Source organism: Tympanuchus pallidicinctus, unplaced genomic scaffold (assembly GCF_026119805.1).
Source record: "Tympanuchus pallidicinctus isolate F22 unplaced genomic scaffold, pur_lepc_1.0 scaffold15, whole genome shotgun sequence".
In the NCBI taxonomy this organism is placed as follows: Eukaryota; Metazoa; Chordata; class Aves; order Galliformes; family Phasianidae; genus Tympanuchus; species Tympanuchus pallidicinctus.
In genome coordinates, this window is record NW_026294669.1 from 9,883,153 (window position 1) to 9,900,813 (window position 17,661).

At 38.4% G+C, this 17,661-nt stretch overlaps 1 protein-coding gene across 2 annotated transcripts in view; it reads left to right on the forward strand.

Moving 5' to 3' along the window:
* The window catches only part of MYLK (myosin light chain kinase), a 176,553-nt gene that overhangs the window by 129,747 nt on the left and 29,145 nt on the right, over positions 1 to 17,661 (forward strand). For both annotated transcript variants that reach the window (XM_052674486.1, XM_052674487.1), the window contains 3 exons: positions 2,652 to 2,702; positions 3,622 to 3,749; positions 6,590 to 6,743. In XM_052674486.1, the coding sequence (XP_052530446.1) occupies positions 2,652 to 2,702; positions 3,622 to 3,749; positions 6,590 to 6,743 (333 nt within the window). The remainder of the gene's footprint in view (positions 1 to 2,651; positions 2,703 to 3,621; positions 3,750 to 6,589; positions 6,744 to 17,661) is intronic.

The window sequence follows — 17,661 nt, forward strand, 5'->3', positions numbered from 1 at the left end:
GTGTCAGCCAAGTGAAAAAAATTCTTGAGATATCAAGAGTTAGAGTGAAACACAAGAATTTGGAGAATGAAATCACCCCACCAGAACTTGCCTGACACTTGCAACAACCAAGTGAATATCATGCTAGATTAAGGAAAATGATTTTTCTCCTATTTGTCTGCAGTGACATTTCTGAAAAATAGCTGTTGTAGATACAACCCAAGATGGCATTTACTTCTTCCTCATCACTGGTGTTCTTTGTTCATATCAGGCTTAATGGATTGTGGAAGTAATCAAATTCATGTCATTACTTTAACTACTATTAGAACTCCTTATAACTCTTATAACCCAGCAGCTATTTCTCCCTAAGTTTAGAGAAGAGGAGAGAATCTGATATCAAATGCAGCACCAAAAAATTATGTATTATTAAATTATATCAGTGAGTTATTTTGCATAAGATTGTGCATCCAATGCATAACTAATGGTATATTTTCACTAATGGTGATGTTTAACAGCAGACAACAGGCCAGATTCTGCAGCCCTTCCAAGTGGCACCTGATCACAGAAGTAGTTTCATCTACATAACTGTGACTACAGTTTGAAATAAATGAGTTTCAGCTCCAGGCGTGAAAATGCAATGACAAAGAGGAGAGCTGTTTCAAAAATACCACTTTTTGCTTTTGCTCATAGAAGTTGGATAGGAAAGCTGGAAATATTTTTGCTGTTACTAGAGTAGCCAGGGGATATCTCAGTCCGTTGATGACCCAACAAGTCATGAGGTCCCTTTAATTAACAATAGAGCTCTTTGAATGCCTCTGTTTAAAAAGAGTTAAACCCACATGGTAGACATGGTCCTGTTATGACAGGAAAAAATCTACAAAAGTCTTAATCAAAACCTTTAATTAGTGCTGTTGAACTGTCACTGATGAAGGGCCTCCTTGAGGGAGATCCAATTCTTTTTTGATTCAGCCATAAGCACTGCAAGAATATCCTACCTCTTCATTATTGTATCTCATCTGCTTTGAGTAAAAACAATACAGATGGAGCACATAGAAGCTAAGTATATGTATACTAAGAGAGAAAATAGCTATGCAATAGAATAGATTCTAAGAAGAAAGTGAAAACAACTTCACTGTACAATGAAATATTCTGCAGAATGAACTGAACCAACACTGGTGTTGACCGGTAAACCATTATTTTTTTATGAAAGCATTTGGTTGTTTAAAAACCTATAGTAAATCAGTTGTGACTTTAAAAATTAAATCAATATTCACACAACTGCCCATGGCTCGATCTGTAACATTAGATTCCCACAGTGAATTCACATCTCATGGCTCCTTATTCTCAGGGTCTCAGGTGACACATTGCCTGAGTATCATGCACAGCTAGTAGCAAAGGAAGTTGAAGTAAAAATCTCTGTTGGTTTGGTGGGAGGGTTGTGAGGTTTTGTTTGTTTGTGGGGGGTTTGGGTTTGTTTGTTTGTTTGTTTTGCTGCTCAGTGTCTTCTGAATTCAAAATATCTTTAACAATGAACCAAGTCAAACCTTTTGAGAGTGTTATGGCTGTCACTATGCACATATAGAGATGCTGCCAGATATTCAAAAGCACAAGGCCGATACTGCCTCTACTGCAGAAAATAACATGTTAGTAGCCAGACTGGTTCAATCAAGCTGCCTACCTGAGCACAAGAAAAGAAGAAATATCCTCTCAGAGCAGAGACACCTAATCTAAGGGTCTGACAGTCTCTTAGTGGGTAAAAAGAGAGTGCTTTACAAGGAATTATTTCCTCCATTTCTGGAATTCAGTGGTTTGAAGGCATTCCATTCCGTTACATTTAATGGCCAGCACTAGATGTAACTCTTATGAATCTGTCCTTTTGAACCTCTTTATGTTTCTATCGTGCAAAACATTACTTGTCTGTGAACGTAACATGCATGCCACATTTAAAACCACTTCTGTCTCCTTTTTATCTGCTCCCTCATAATTCAAGTAGCCTCTAAATACTTTCTTTTTTTCTGAGAAATGGTAAATAGTCTTTTTTTACCTTTTTTTCTTCTCAGTTGTTTTTTTACTTACCATTCACAATTTTCTAGAACATTGTCTTCCCAATATGTAATACAGAGGTGTCAGATGTTGGGGCACATGACTCTTTCATTGTGAATATTAGCAAAAGTTGTCCCTACCTGAGGAAGAAGATGTGGCAGAGGAACTGATATGAGTCTTTACTGCCAGTACATGTTTCTTTGCTAGCTCACACGGAGCATAAGAAGTAGCATGTGGTATTCACTGTATAACTTTAACTGAGTTTGTTCAGCATTGATGATGCTAGAAATTTTAGCAGAAATTCAGTATGAAGTGGATCTTGGACTGGTGTCTTCACCCCTGTTAATCTGCTATGAGAAATGGAGTGTGGTGGAGAATGGGTGGAGAATGCGTAGCAGATGAATTTACTCTTTTAAAAAGTTCTAGTTTCAACTGTGGATATTCTGAGGATCACTCAGAAAAATTAGTGTTTTTTTAAGTATTTTAATTTTATTAGTTTAATATGCTACAAGAACATAAAAGGTTTCCAAGTACAAAGCATCACTATGAATAGAAGCTTTACAGTTATTCTACTTCTTCCAAAACTCAAAACTTTTAATTAACTTTTTTTTTTTTTAAAATATAATTAGGTGAAGCAACAGTGAAGAAGAAACCAGCTCCAAAGACTCCTCCAAAAGCAGGTAATCATTTGCATGCATCATCCTGTAGGAATTAATAATAAACCATTACAGTTTTAAAGATTGGTCAATGCACTTCTAAGTACAGCTGTTTACCTGCAGAATTTCTTGTGCTTATGTGATTAAATGGTGGGTATTATGTTCTGTGAGGAGAAAAACGGAAACCCAAGCCTGTTTTACAAGCTTGTTCACAAGATTACATTTGGCTAAAATTTAAATCACGATACAAAAATAACTGCTACTATTGAATAAACTACAGCAAAATTCTATAGCTTGTCAGCACTGTAACTCCAACCCTTCTGAATATCCACAACACAGCTTAGCCTTCAGTTAGAGGTTTTTTCTATGTATCACAGGATGCCAAATCTGCATAAGCACACACCCCTGAGAAGCTGAAAAATCAAAAATGATTTCCTTCTGTGCCTGTGTAATAGATGTCCCACATGAAGCTCACCTGGCCACTGAACACAGATGGTCAAAGGCAGCTACCAAGTTTTAGATTTTCTGAGTGCTGTTATTATGAAGCAAGTTTGCAGACACTGCCAGCATATGCAACTGAGATGAGGCTGGAAGGGACCCCTTTTCAAAACTGCAAAGTGAAGGAGAATCCTACAGCATATTTAGTGCACTGTTTGTTTGGAACTGGTGAACAGTTTTAGCAGCTTTGGCCTTTGTATTTCTGTATGTTGGTCTTGTATGAGCAAAATTCTGATGTGTACATTGCTATTGCTTTTCTTCAGTGGAAGAAATAATGTTTACAACGTTGTTCCATTGCAAACAACAGGTGTGTGCCAATCCATGTTTCAGATGCGGCTCTGAAACTGTTGAGCTGAGAGAGAAATGTGTTTTGAATTTTAAGAACAATAGAAAGTATAGTAACATGAAGGGATTGGTGGTGATTTTTTTGTTTTGTTTTTATCAGCTACTCCCCCTCAGATTACTCAGTTCCCAGAAGACAGAAAAGTCCGTGCTGGTGAATCAGTGGAATTGTTTGCCAAAGTGGTAGGAACAGCACCCATAACTTGCACCTGGATGAAATTCCGTAAGCAGGTAACTTGTTTTCTGGTCTCTTTAACAAATAGGCCTAAAGCAATGACAGACGGCAAAAAATGGTGTAAAAATCTTGAATAAAATATCTTAAAACACAAATGTCACCACGTGAGGCAAATCAGCAGTTGTGCTTCCCTCATCCCCTGGGCTTAAAGTTCTTTCTGCTTGAATTACTTTTTCTTGAATTACATTGCATGTGTCCATAAAGGCAGCTTATGAAAAGAAAAGAGTTTCTTTAATGAATAATTAAAACACTTGAAACCAAACAATGCAATATGCAAGTGCTGTTAAGATAGAGCAAATATAAATATATATTGTAGCTGCTATTGTGTTTATTTTATTCTGAACTTACTATGCACTCTATAGAACATAAACAAAAACAGCTCCTCCTACAAGGAAGTTTAGTCTATAAATTCAGATGGGTCAGCATTACATTGAAAGAGTTCAAAACAGGCTGCTAGTCCAAAAGGTCCATCTTTGCTAACCTCAAATAACCTCTTACTTCAGGATAAAGAATACAGTGTAGGTTTTTGGTTTTTTTTTTTCCTGAATTCCTGAATTTCCTTCGAATTCTTTAGTGTTGAGATTGAAGATTAAAAAAGATTTACTTGTTTCTGCAGTGATAGCCCTCAAGTGGTATATAATTCCTTATTTTGCTGAGCTCTGTCTTGGCACTGCAGTGTGCCCCTCATGGGTGAGTTTCTGATATATTCACAATTCTGTGTTCATCACCAAGTATAACTATCTTATTCGCATAGATTTTGAGTTCATTTTTATGTTGAAAATCTAATTGAAAGCAGAGACAAGCATTTCATCATACCTGTAGCAGCTTCATAGTCTGTGATTTTTTTCATTTCTAAAATGATGGTTAAAATAATCGTCTCTATACCTTATGTATGCATCTTATATATGTTAATTATTTTCTATGAGACAATCTAAGGATTTGTAAAATTGTACATTACAATGAGATTTTTTTTCAGGAATGTCAGGATGAAAAGGAATTGATATAGAAAAGAAAAAGCATCATAAACAGTGCAGGAGGATAAGTGAGAGCAGCAGTATTTCACTTTTTTAATTAAATTGTGAGCAAACTGCTATGTATTTTGCTGCATAATTATTTTAATTTCTTTTTCACATATATTTCATCACATGTTGTTTTTTTTCTCCTGGATTTCTTCCTTTTCTATAAATGCAGATGATTTTGACTCTGTTCCATTTCCATTTGTAAGAGTGAAAATCACTGCTGTGTTCTTACAGTCTTCCTGGGGACTATCTGTAGTTGTTTGAGCAAAGCCAGTGAGTGGTTAATTCTGATTTCAGCCCTTCCACTGTGTAGTGCAGTAAGCAGAAGGGATTCATCCCCTCGTGCTCCTTCCTCACATTCCCTCCGGTTCAAAAATGCCACAGTGGCCTCCTACAGGTATAATCTGGATGAATATATTGGCTGAAACAAAGGAAATGTCACCTTGTGATGACCCATATAACTGTATGTGACAGCAGTCTAGTGGAGTGATGCTGGAGCCACACTCAGCTAAAACGGAGACAGCTTCTGAAAGCCACTTCTATTAGTAAAGTATTAAAATGAGTTGTCTTACCCCGCCAGTTGTTGGAGATTCTTAACCTAACCAGTGTATTTTTTTATTTCTCTTACTCATTAACTAATTCTAATGAAGCAAAACATTACAAACCAGTGTAGAATCAGAAGATCATGGGGAAAAGAAAAACCTTCAGAGTAATTTGAACTGTAATCCTACATAATCCCATTTAATTATTTTCTATTCCAATTACTGTAGGAACCATTTTCTGAGGATACTTCTGGGCATACAGCAATGTGCATGTTTCATCTCGGCTGAGGAGAAAGCAGAACAAGTCCTGCTTTTAGCCTTGTAATTTCTGATTCTCTGAATATATGTGACAAGATATGCCAAACTAAATAGCCTTCATTTTTATTGAAATTCTGAGAATAGTTGGAAGAGTCTCTTATCTAAGAAGGAAGTGGTGGGAGAAGGGCATTGACATTATGTTGTCTGCTTCATAAGAACACAGGGTACAGCTTCTATAATTGCAGTGCAGCATTATGAGTTTTAAAATAATCTTTCATGTCTCCAGTTAATACTGATTAAAATCTAAGTCTCCTTGGCCATTTATGCTATGATAGCTTTGTTTCAATTAAAATCTGGTTCTTAATATGCCTGTGGTATTTAGCTGAGATTTCAAGTTTTGCCTCTCCAGAAAATAAATATGCCTTATGATGGCTAATCTGCAGTTTATATTTCTCTCTGCACAGCTCTACCATTATATCTCCATTTCAGGCAACAACATCTTCAACTGTTCAAAACCATGAGACTTACCATGATTTATGTTGAAGTACAGAACAAGGCTCGTTGAGATGAGAGGGTAAAAGTCACAGCTATGGATGATTTACACATTTGGAATGGCAAATGAGTTAGAACGATGAGGGCTAAACCATTGTGCCACTGTGATCTCTATGAGATATGTGAGACCAAAGTTTTTCTGCGTGCTAATTACACAGTGTGCATTTTAAACCTGTAGAAGAGATGGTAGAAACCAAAGCCCCTGCTCTTTAGTGGAGTCCCACAAGCACCAATGCTCCTTATTTCTGTTGTAGGAACGGAGCTATTGTAACATTCCACTGCATTTCTAGATGACTTGAGTTCACTACATTCTTTACCAGCTGAACATACTCACTGCTTGGATAGAGTTATCTCCAGATGACCATCATTATCCTATCCTTGTGTTTTATGTACTTTGAGCTCTTACAAGTATGAAGATAAAGAAATTCCTCCATAAGATTTTTTTTTTCTTTTTGAACTTGGCAGATTCAAGAAAATGAATATATCAAAATTGAGAATGCTGAAAACAGCAGCAAGCTAACAATATCATCGACAAAGCAGGAACACTGCGGATGTTACACGCTAGTTGTAGAAAACAAACTTGGCAGCAGACAAGCACAAGTCAACCTTACTGTTGTTGGTGAGTCTGTAATAATGATATAGAGTTATTCTAGACATTGCTCTGTATTTGTTTAATAGTGTATATGATGATATGCAAAAAAATAAATAAATAAAACCATCAGATAAGTTAAGAAGAAAGAAGCAAAAAACCAATTCTTTAAAAAAACATCAGATGTTTGCCAGGCTGCAAATTTTAGAAGTGCTGGTTTAGGAAGGACTGAGATGGCTTCTCTTAAACTGGAAACTTGAAAACATCCGGTTGCTTGGAGGAGGGAGGTCTTGTCCTTGTAATTGCAATTCCTACCTTTGTCCACTTGTTTTACAGAAGCAAAAAGTGATGGGTAGAAACAGTCTGTTTTGAATATAAAGCCCTTCATATTCGGATGTCTGTATCACACATATATTCTTAAATATGCATGTAAACTATGAGAGTGAGAGCATTTTAAAGTTTCAAAAAGCCATATCAGATGACAGCTTCAGAGCATCAAGTTTGTTGTAGCAGACTGTGGACAGACAGAGATAATTTTAGACTGGCAGACAGTTTCAGTGTGTTTGGAGATTTAACTGCTGCCCTGGTGAGTATCAGAGAAATCTAGGCTGTGATATTGAGTTTTGCAAGGGGCAATTGACCCATCTTGACATGGATACGCAGCAAATGGTTCCCATGCAAATCTAAGAAATTTCTACAAGCAGAGATTGAGATCTGGTTAAACATCAGTCTGCTTCCTTCTGTTCATAGGCTCTGTTCTTTGTGGCCTTCAGAGGTGTCTTGACATAAGGACCCCTTCCTTGGGGAGGGAAGAGCCCAGGCATTTGGACAAATTCTAATTCAAATAGCAATTCTTCATCCTACCACATAGTCATAACTGCATTGGCTCTGCTGTCTTAACAGATTGTGGGCTAGTGAGTAAGTAAGCAATGTGTGCATAATGCCAAAGGTAAAAATCTGACTTCAGTGAAATCCATGGCAAAATACCACTAATCCAAGTTGGACTGGAAATTTATTCCAGCAATCCAGTGAAATTGACAATGTGCAAAGTTTAATTAGTAGAATCACACTTCCAGTTACAACAACCACTATGTAAGAGAGAATATCTTCAATTGCACTCTATTGAGTATATTTTTGACGCAGGCCACCTGATTATTTAGTTTCTTTTGCCCAATCTCCGGCACTGGGTGCAGTTAAAAATAACAATAAATGAGTATAAATATCACATAGGTGCCAGCAACATGCCATAGAAAACAAGTAAGCATTTTCGCTTGATATATACATAAATCATATCAGTCCTTCCAATAGTAGCTTGTACATGTCAGAAGTATAGCTAGGTTAAAAATAAACGCCATGAAGGATTGGTCCTCAAATAACCATCGTATATATTATTCTGGCTACAGCTTTTGTGATCTAAGCCCCGGCACAACTGACTAGCAGCCAGAGGTATGGCAGGAGATCATTTGCTCTTCACATTTTTCTTTTTATTACTCCTTCCTGGGCAGCTGCTACAGGCTGCTAAATGTAGGTTATTGGGCAAGATGGATTTTTTTCTAGCTGAATTGGTGCAACAGTTCCTATGATCTTGTCATGAAGTGAGCCTTGCCTCGTCATTATATAAGTCACTGTTTTATATCCGTTGGAGTTAATTGGTTTGAAAGTCTTTGAATTCTATAACCTTATAAAGCTTCATCTCAGCCTCCTGCTTTTCCATAAGTGAGAAATGTGCCAGAGAACAGTGGGATTCACAGAGATGCTTTTAGGAGAGTTGAGCGAAAAATCCTTACAATGTCTTCAAGTTTGACATGTATTTTGGCTGATGACAAGAATGAATTCCCTTTTGTAAAATTGCCAAGCCCTTCATTGAGATGTCTCACTGATGTCAGCACTACCAGAAGCATGACAAGGGCTCCTAGTTTGCTCTATATGCATTTTAAGGCCAGATTCTTTAATTCGGGTACCCCAAAACATGAGGAAGGGTGGTAAAAATGTCTCCCTTCTAAGGAGGTAAGTTTGAATCTCACTACTGAGAAAAATCCTTCACACTGCACTTTGAAATGATGGAAGGTGTTGTCTTTTCTCCGAGGTTGTAGTCAGAATGGGGAATCTGTACTTCTCTAAGTATGCAAAACGTGAGAGCTCTTAGTATAGCAAAGCTCATCCTCACCTCTTTGTACTCTCTGCTCTGTTCAAAGTACTGGGAAGAAACTTGCCTTTACTCCCACATTCTTAAGATGGAGAAAGCCCTAGTGCTAGAGAGTAGACTTCATCTGCAAGCTTAACTAATCTAGGCAGTGATTCTGACGCTCGGAGTCTGAGGAGTGTATGATGGGAAAAGAAGCACTTGAAAGAATCCCAACTTTGTTCTAACGATTTTTTTTTCTTAATTCTTTTTTTTGCAATTATAATTAATATCTATGAGCTCATGGATCAAAACAGTTATCCATATCTATGTATCAAACCACTTATCCATTAAACTCAGCCTCCAGAATAAGCTGCTCCAATCCACACAACAGATGCACAAGTATTTAGTTAAGTTAGAGGAGACCCTTTAAACTGACTGGCACTGTGAGGTGATGATGAGCCACAGGGACAGAGTTTGAGCTTACCATTGATTCAGTGTGGAACTTTGTGACTGTATAAGCACTAATAATACTCAGAGACCTGAAGTAGAAGACATCCAAGTTGCCCTTAAAGAACAGACTGTTCTCAAAATGCCCGTGTTGAGTTTTTCTCTATTGTCAAAATTAGCTCTCTCAATTAAGCAATTCCATTAGTTGAAACATCTCTCTAGGGGGATTTTTGCAGCATGTCTCTGCTCCAAATCCAAATCATACTGATGTGGGACTGAGCTAATGATTCACAGCAGACACTGTCTCAGATTAAAGCAGACTTCTGCTGCCAAAGCTATATTAAGTGAGCCAGTGATGTGCAGAATGTACAATAGGACTGATTTAAGAGAGGCAGAGCCCTCACTCTAGGGTGATAGCAGGAAATATTCATTCCTTTCATGCCATTTATTGGCTGCATCTGAGTAAATATATCAAACTGCTGTTTCTGAACATTTTAGGTGTGTGACAGGAATGCCTCAGTCTGCAGCCATTTTTGAAAAATAAACTTGGTCTTCATATTAGCTGAGTAGTGTGACAGAGTAAAAAAAATAATAGTATTTAATGAGGAGAATTTGTCAAGGAGAATAAGTGGTCTATTTGGCAGCTGTGCTGTAAACTGCTTTCATGATTTTGGGCAAAATGCTTAATGTTTCCATGCCTAATATACAGGGGTATTGAAGTGTTTGGTGAATACTTTTGGTATTGGTGAAGATTTTTCATACAGAACTAAAAGCACAAGTACTGCCTACCTGGGGCACAAATTTAATCAACTAAGTATTTTAAGTCCTTTAAATTTGTACTGTTTCAGTTGTAGAGTTGTATAAAAATTATGGTGGTGATCAGTGAGCTGTATGACAGGTACATGGAAAAGAATAAGAGCAATATCTTTACAATCTGAAAAGCTCAAAGATAATTGTTCTGGTATATTTATTATGCTAAGCAGTTGTGTACGTAATGTACACTCTGTGTCCTCATGCACTGTTTGAACAGCGATAAGCCATGAACTTAAGTATACTTACATATAAGCACGTTCCATACAGATGTGCAAGCAGTATAATATGACTTTATTAATACCTGCTGCTCTGTGTGTTGCTGTGATTCCCTGCTTGAGTGAGGATGGAGAAATCGTATTCTGTGGCAAAACTTACTTCCATGCCTTTAGCAGAATATGTGTGAGCAGTCTCCCAAGCAAAAATGAAAACATTAAATTGAAAATTTCCATTAGAATAAGATTAACACTAACTTCAGTAGTCAGTGAACATAGTGGCAGACTTACTAATTATTACATGAAGGACTTAGTTCTGATTCAGAAAGGAATATAGCTGTACTAGCATTAGTTCTTTGCCCTTAAATTCTACTGTAAGGAAATGTAGTAGCATAATCATCAGTTAACAGTGGCACTATCAGCATTTCTGTGAGTGCCTGAGAGGTCTGGCTTGGGGCTAGCTGCTCAGTGAGTAGATCCAGTAGTGTCAGAAACGGTGTATCCCTGTCTGGCAAAGCAAGTGCAGGCATTGGTGAAGCAAGCATAGAAACTTCAACAGAAAACAAGGCAGCTCCAAAGCACTGACATGACTGCTTCTGAAACTTTTTTCAGCCTCTTTTGAGGAGCACCAGATTATATCTTGCGGAAGCCATGTGATTCCCTGTTTATATCTAGGGTCCAAGAATGTAATGAATTTCCTAACAGTATGTGGGTGGATTTGACCTCTAACCTTTCACCTTTTAAGTTCCTTCGGATAGCTGGAGGATTTTTGTCATCAGTTTTCTGTTAAAGGGCAATGAGACTGACAGTTAAGGAAGAGATGTCTTACGCTGCTGATGGTTATGTTTCTGCTGTTGTTATTCAGGAGTGTTGTAACTCTCACTGTCAAGTCTCCCCTCTACTGCTTGGTGGCCCAACTCTGCAGCCACAATAAAACTAAATTATGACTGCAAGATTAGAGCACATAAAGGACAAACAGCATATGTTGCTTTATCCATCAGTGCTGGTACACTGATCCCTTTGTTCTCTGAAGGCCCATCTAGTTTCAATGTCATTTCCGCTAGGAGAAATTCCAACAGAACAATCTAATTCGTTTTTTTCCTCATACTTATCTCCACTTGTTCTTTCCCAATAAAGTAAAGGAAATATTCTCGAACTTCCTGTATTTTACCTGCTGTTAAATACTAGGAATTCCTTAGTTCAATCAAGAAATGATTGATTCATCATGACTCCAGTTCCGCACATGAACTCAGTGTTGCTAGGACCTGAACTCACACTGCAAAGACTTGGTATCAGCTTACATCTCACCAAGTCTTAAAACTCACCTTGCTTTTCACTAGGCAGGTATCAGAGCTCTCGTTCAACCAGTTATCAAACCAGCTGCCCAATGTGTAGCACATGAGTAATCTGAATAGCTTGTTGACTCAGGGGCGTAGCAGATGGTTTAGAAAATGGGCTTCTGAGAATGCATTAGATATATTTGTTTGTACCTTGGGCTCATGGCAGAAGGAGATGTTCTTGTGCTGTGGGCATACGCGTAGGAGTGCTGAGCTCTGGTTTCATTCCCTGTTCCATTCTCCTGCATGTCCTTGGGCAAGGTCATTGCACTCCTGCATGCCTTAGTCACCCCACTGGCAAATTGGGAAAAGACGACACAGAGCAGTGCTGCAGGCCTTCTGTGTTCACGACCTATTTTATCCACAGGTCTAAAAAATGCAGTGTTTAAATAACAGCTAGAGCTGTAGGGAAGGGCCCCAATTCATGGAGGCTAGCACAAGTCTGTATGCATTAAAGAGGAGAGGAGAATTTCAAACTCTGACAAAGCTGTAGCTGTGGAAATCCCCTGAGCTAAGGGACCTTGTCCATGAGGTCGTTGGCTCCTGCTGCAGAGTCTGCTGCAGTAGGAGAAAATTTCCTCTTCCCTTGTGTTGTTCTATGGGAGTTTATGTCAAACCTGTGGTGCAGTAACATCCAGCAGGATATTACTGCGTAATATAGTATAGAAAGGGGTAGCAATCTCTCTACTTATACCAGTTCCCTCCTTTGGAAAAAAAAATCTGCAGGGCATAGTTTTCCAAGCACAGCTGAGAAGTCTGCCGTGACCCCAAGCTCTGTCAGCAATAATGCAGAGTTCAGTTATGGCCTTTTATGGTTTCGCTTTTCTCCTGCTGATGAATTTCAAATGAAGTCTCTGCCAGTGCTGTCGGCATGGACAGTGTTCAGCTGGCTTTTGCAGCATATTAAATACCTTCTCTGGCTAAACATCTTGTGGAATGGAATTAAATTGTTTCTTTCTGTCTATTCTTTATCTGACAGACAAATATCACAATAGCTAATAATAGTATTGTACAGTAATATGATAACTGGGTTTAGAAAGAAACCAAACGAATTTTGAGAACAGATAAAGAAAACTACTTCAGAGACATTGCTTTGGTGCTGACTTACTCTGTCAGTAAAAGAAACATTAATCTTTTCAGGGACTGCAGTTATACTGTTCTGCATTTCCAGAGGTTTTCTACTGCAACAGCTTAAGAGAGCAGCAGAACCCTGTGAGCTCCTAATACGCACCAAGCCCTGGAGCTCAGCTTGGGCTTGGGCTAACCCTCACATCAAACAGCAGAGCAGTCGCCATTTCCCTGCACTCTGAGTTAGATAAGGAGAACACTGCCTTTTTTGGTCTCCTGGAGTGGTACTTGTTCTGCAGGCTCTGTAAATTGAGCAGTGTTGAGAAGTCAGTGAGAATCTGGGTGGCACAGTTTCATGTTATGCGGGTGCACTGTATGAGCTGGGGTTTGCCTCCATACAGGAAGAGAGAAAGTTCCTTAGGAGGAGGAATTTGGGTTTGTAGACCACTAAAAAAGACAAGGACTTTGAGTTGAGTTTGGTACTATGATAAATGTTGTGCACGCACATGCTTTATGCTTTTCAGTGTATACAAATAAAAAATAATTAAAGGTTACTGCAGAATATATATTCAAACCATTTACCAAAGTATTTCTGAGAATCTGAGGAAGGAGTGCAGCAAAATTCAATCTGGGAGTAGATAAGTGCTTGTTTCAATCCCAGCATGTTCTTAAATGTGGCTTATACATTTCATGTGAGGCCAGCTTGTGACTTTACCTTCTACCCTGAGGAAAGAGTGTCACAGAGAATAAAGTGAATCTGACCTCCTCACTTCCCCTTCTTGCTCTGGATTAGCAGTAATTTATGTCTCCTTTGGCTGCAAAGTAGCTTCTTTTCTAATCTGTGCATAGCTGCTGGAGCACAGATGGAGGAGAGCAGATGACCTCTTTCACATCACCTCCACGCTCCTCTTACTTTCCTGTGCAGAGTATAGCACACAGGAGCTGCTACTTCCATCTTTCCTGCAGTGTTAGTGACTGTGACTGTATGCAGTTTCCATGCAGCTGTGCAGAACAGTCCCTTGGCAGGTTGGAGGTCAAGTTGGCTGATTGGCCTTCTCCTTTGCTTGCAGCTGGCCTTTGTAAGCCAGTTCAGGGCAACCCTGCGATTACCTGAGGAGCTTTGTGCCTGTGACACACTTAATGTGTAACTGCTTAACCCCTAGCTTACCTTGTTCACTTTTGCAATTATTCTATTAGTCAAATAAGGTGAACACATATCCTAGTAAAAGAAGTGTAAGTACTGTCCACTACAAAGGAAAGTGGAGTTTTTAAGGTTCTTACCAAGTTCAGCAGTACTGTGGGTACAGCCAATTTTATGGACACCATCCAGAATACCATAAAGCATAGCTAAGTCTTTGTTTTGTTGTTATATGCATGATGCAAACTGGCCAAGACCGGAATGTCCCTGATTTTGCATAGATAAGACATCTGATAGAGAACATACATTTTTTCTTTTGCTGCAAACAATAGTGAAGCTGAATTTAGATATTGATGTTTTAAATCAATAGCTCCCCCTACCAATATTTCCTATGGAAGTGTTCACAAGGAGCAGTGTATTTTTCAATGCACTCACTTGTTTCTAGTTCACATTTTGACTTGAAGCTATGGTTTAATGCAGAATAGCAAGAACAAAATTGTAGTCTAATGAAGTCTACGTAAAGTTCTTGTAATATAAGCCTAAGTGTGATGTATACGAGTGCAAAAGACGGCACATGAAACAAATGAAATAGTGAAGATGTTCAGCTCAAGGACATGAATGGTGCAATAAGCACCAAAACAGAAGGACAAAATAGGGAACTCCACACCCCATCTCAGGATATATCTGAATCTCTGAAAAATATCTCTGGATATTTTTATTGGAAGCAGTTAATTGTGCTGATAGATATTTCATATTCCAGAAGGGAATGTAGTTTGGCAAAGTATCCTAGCTTTCAATACAGACAGATGAATAAAGGGTAACCTTTAAAATCCCCATGGAATAAACTACTGAGAAACAAAACAGACACATGGAGAGACCATCTGCAAATTCTCTGAATGTGAAGAGCTGTGGAATACCATCCAGTCTGATATAAAATAATTTTAACAACGTTAAAATGCTATATATACATCTGTCATATTAAGAAAGAGCAAAGATTAGGCTTTCTTGTTTATGATCTCCCACAGCAGCTACTAGCTCCATATGCATACATTGAGCAGATCTGCAAGCAGCAGCACATGGTAAGTTTCAAATCAAAAGTGCATCTTTCTGGCTTGAGTAAGTCCAGCCAGGGTTCACTCATTCAAAAGTCAAAAATCACTTATTTTTCTTACTGGGGAAAAAAAAAATACTGCAGTAGAAATATTCCCAAGATTGGCAGATATTAAATTAAAATTATGTAGCATTTTGTTGACAGCTGACATCCCCTTGGCCATGAATGTTCTCTTCTCAGTGCTCACGTGCATAAGCCTTGCTTTTGCAAACTGTGCTGACAAAATGTGTTGCCATTATCCAGGTAAGTGGAAATGGAAAGAGAGACCACCAAGGTAACTGTGCCTTGGGATTCTGAGAATCATAGAATGGCTTGGGTAGGAAGGAGCCTTAAGGATCATCAAGCTCCAACACCCCTACCACAGGCAGGGCTGCCAATCTCCATATCTAATACCAGACCTAATTAATTAGACATATGTAATACTAAATATGGATTCATTTAGAACTGTGGTCAGAAGCTATCAAATGTACGGAACTCTATAACCTAGCCTTATCTCTTAAAACAGGTCTTAGTATTGGAACAAGCAATATCTTTTTTTTTTTCTTTTCTTTAAAATAAACCCTTACTGCCCACATTCAGCTGTGTGCATGGCAGGTGTCAGAGAACCTGTGCTACTTTGACAAATCCAAACAGACGTCTCTCGTGTGTGATACACTACTGGCGTAGGTTTTTCTTCAAAGTGTTTGCCCTTGCTACCAGGAACTGCACTGTTCTGCTTGGATTTAGGATAAGTCAGTCGTTAACCAAGTTCTTAAATCTGCATTCTGTGATGATGTAGTTATGATTCTATAGGAGAAAATATGACATACAGCCAAATATTCTTCTGAGCAGATTTTTGAAGAGGACACAGGCAATATTGTTCCCTGCAAGTTCTGTATGGTTAATAATTTGTAGTGATAAACAGTTGACTGTGATGTGTACAACGCAAGCACTTCTCTGGAGCCTGATGCAGTACTGTAAAAGGGTGGTATAGTGAATGTGAGCACCGAACTCTCACTTCTTGCCACTCTGAGGAGGCTGGGGCAGAACTGTTCCAGAGAATAGGGCTGCCTCTCTTCAGGCATCAGGAGACTGATTCTGTCCTAGTCTTCTATAAATTTGTACTTGTCAGTAGTCCTTTATGTTTTGCCAGAGAGTGAGGCCAGTAAAATGAGACAACTAAGCAGGGCAAAAAGCCATTCCAGAGGTTAAGGACATCATGTCTCTATTTTGTTTAACAAGTGATGTACATATAATGATGACTCTTAGTGGAACAGTGTTCTACATGTTGCCAAAAGTAGTGCAAATAACCTCTGCTCTGGCCATCAATCTCTCTTCCACATGGGCATTATCATGTTGAAGCCATCTATAAAGCCTTGGTTCTCGTATCTCTTCTTACCTCTCAATGTTTTCCCGCATACTTAAAAATTCTATTTATACATCTCCTAGTACATATAAACTGTGGAGGAAGGTGGATATCCAATGATAACTGACTTCAGCTGACTTGCAGGGAAATTACTGGTCTATGGAACTCTGTAGAAAAGGGATGGCCCTGTTCCAGTCAGTGAAATGATGTTTAACTGTCTTGATCAGATTAGACTATCTTATTTTCCTTCTCTGTGAGCAAAACCACAGGAGTCAGAGAGGTCTTTCAGTCCCAGAACCAAAGGCATGGTTGTGGCAAACTGTGGCCACTTCTGTCTGCTCAGTCATTTTCCTAAGAATGATAATTTCAGTATGGAGAGATAACTGATATAGTCCACCACGTTAATGTTTTATCAAAGTGCGCATCAATTTCACCAGTATTTTGATGTTTTTACTGCTAAGAAAATTAGCTGTATTTTTTGGCTGGTTTGGCAGCTCTGCCTCTGAAGGAAAATGTTATAATGTCCATTGGCAGTTTTACCAGCAAAAGGGAATGGTATTTTATCAGTCAGCATCCATTGCAACTGCTATTCGAAATATAACACTATCTTTTTATTTTTATCTTCTGTCATTTTATCCCATCCCATGATTTTTCATTCAGCCTTAGTCCACTAGTTCACCCAGATCAACATCATCATTATTTTGTAGGTTTTGCTAGATTACTTCTGAGAGGATTATTCCCAGAGAAGATATTTTGTTCCTCTTAAGTCTTTCAAAGTGCTTAACTTCCATAACCCTTGTTTTAATCAGTTATTTTTTGAAGAAGTTGGCTTTTTTTTTTTTTTTTTTTTTTTTTTTTGCTTTAGGAGAAAATTCATTTCAATAAATAGTTAATGATTAAACTTAATTTTGAAAAAGTTGTATAACTTCAAGGTTTTTGTATTGTCACACTCCTGCATAGCTGGTTGCTCATCTGCACACCATGTTCTAGTGATATTGGCTCTAGCCATGCAAATAAGGAATATCTGAATAAGTCTCTAAGTTAGGAAAAGCAGTTTGAAGTTTCTGTGTTCTCCTTCCCCAGTAGTTTCCAAAATGTACGTGATCTGAAAGTCTCAATATTTAAATAATGCAGCGTAAGTTGAATTTCTTTCCAACAAAAAGCACACTGAGCTTCTGAAATCTGCTCACAGGCAAAGAAGTTCAATAAATTATTGGCAGACATCATCCTTCAAGGTCTGTGAGGGAGGTTTTCTTTCAGTACATGGGGGCATATCTGTGACTGGTTTTAGTCTCAGTAGTTCCTGTAATGATAGCTGTGAGGGGCGTTAGGCTTCAGCATGGCTTAGCTAG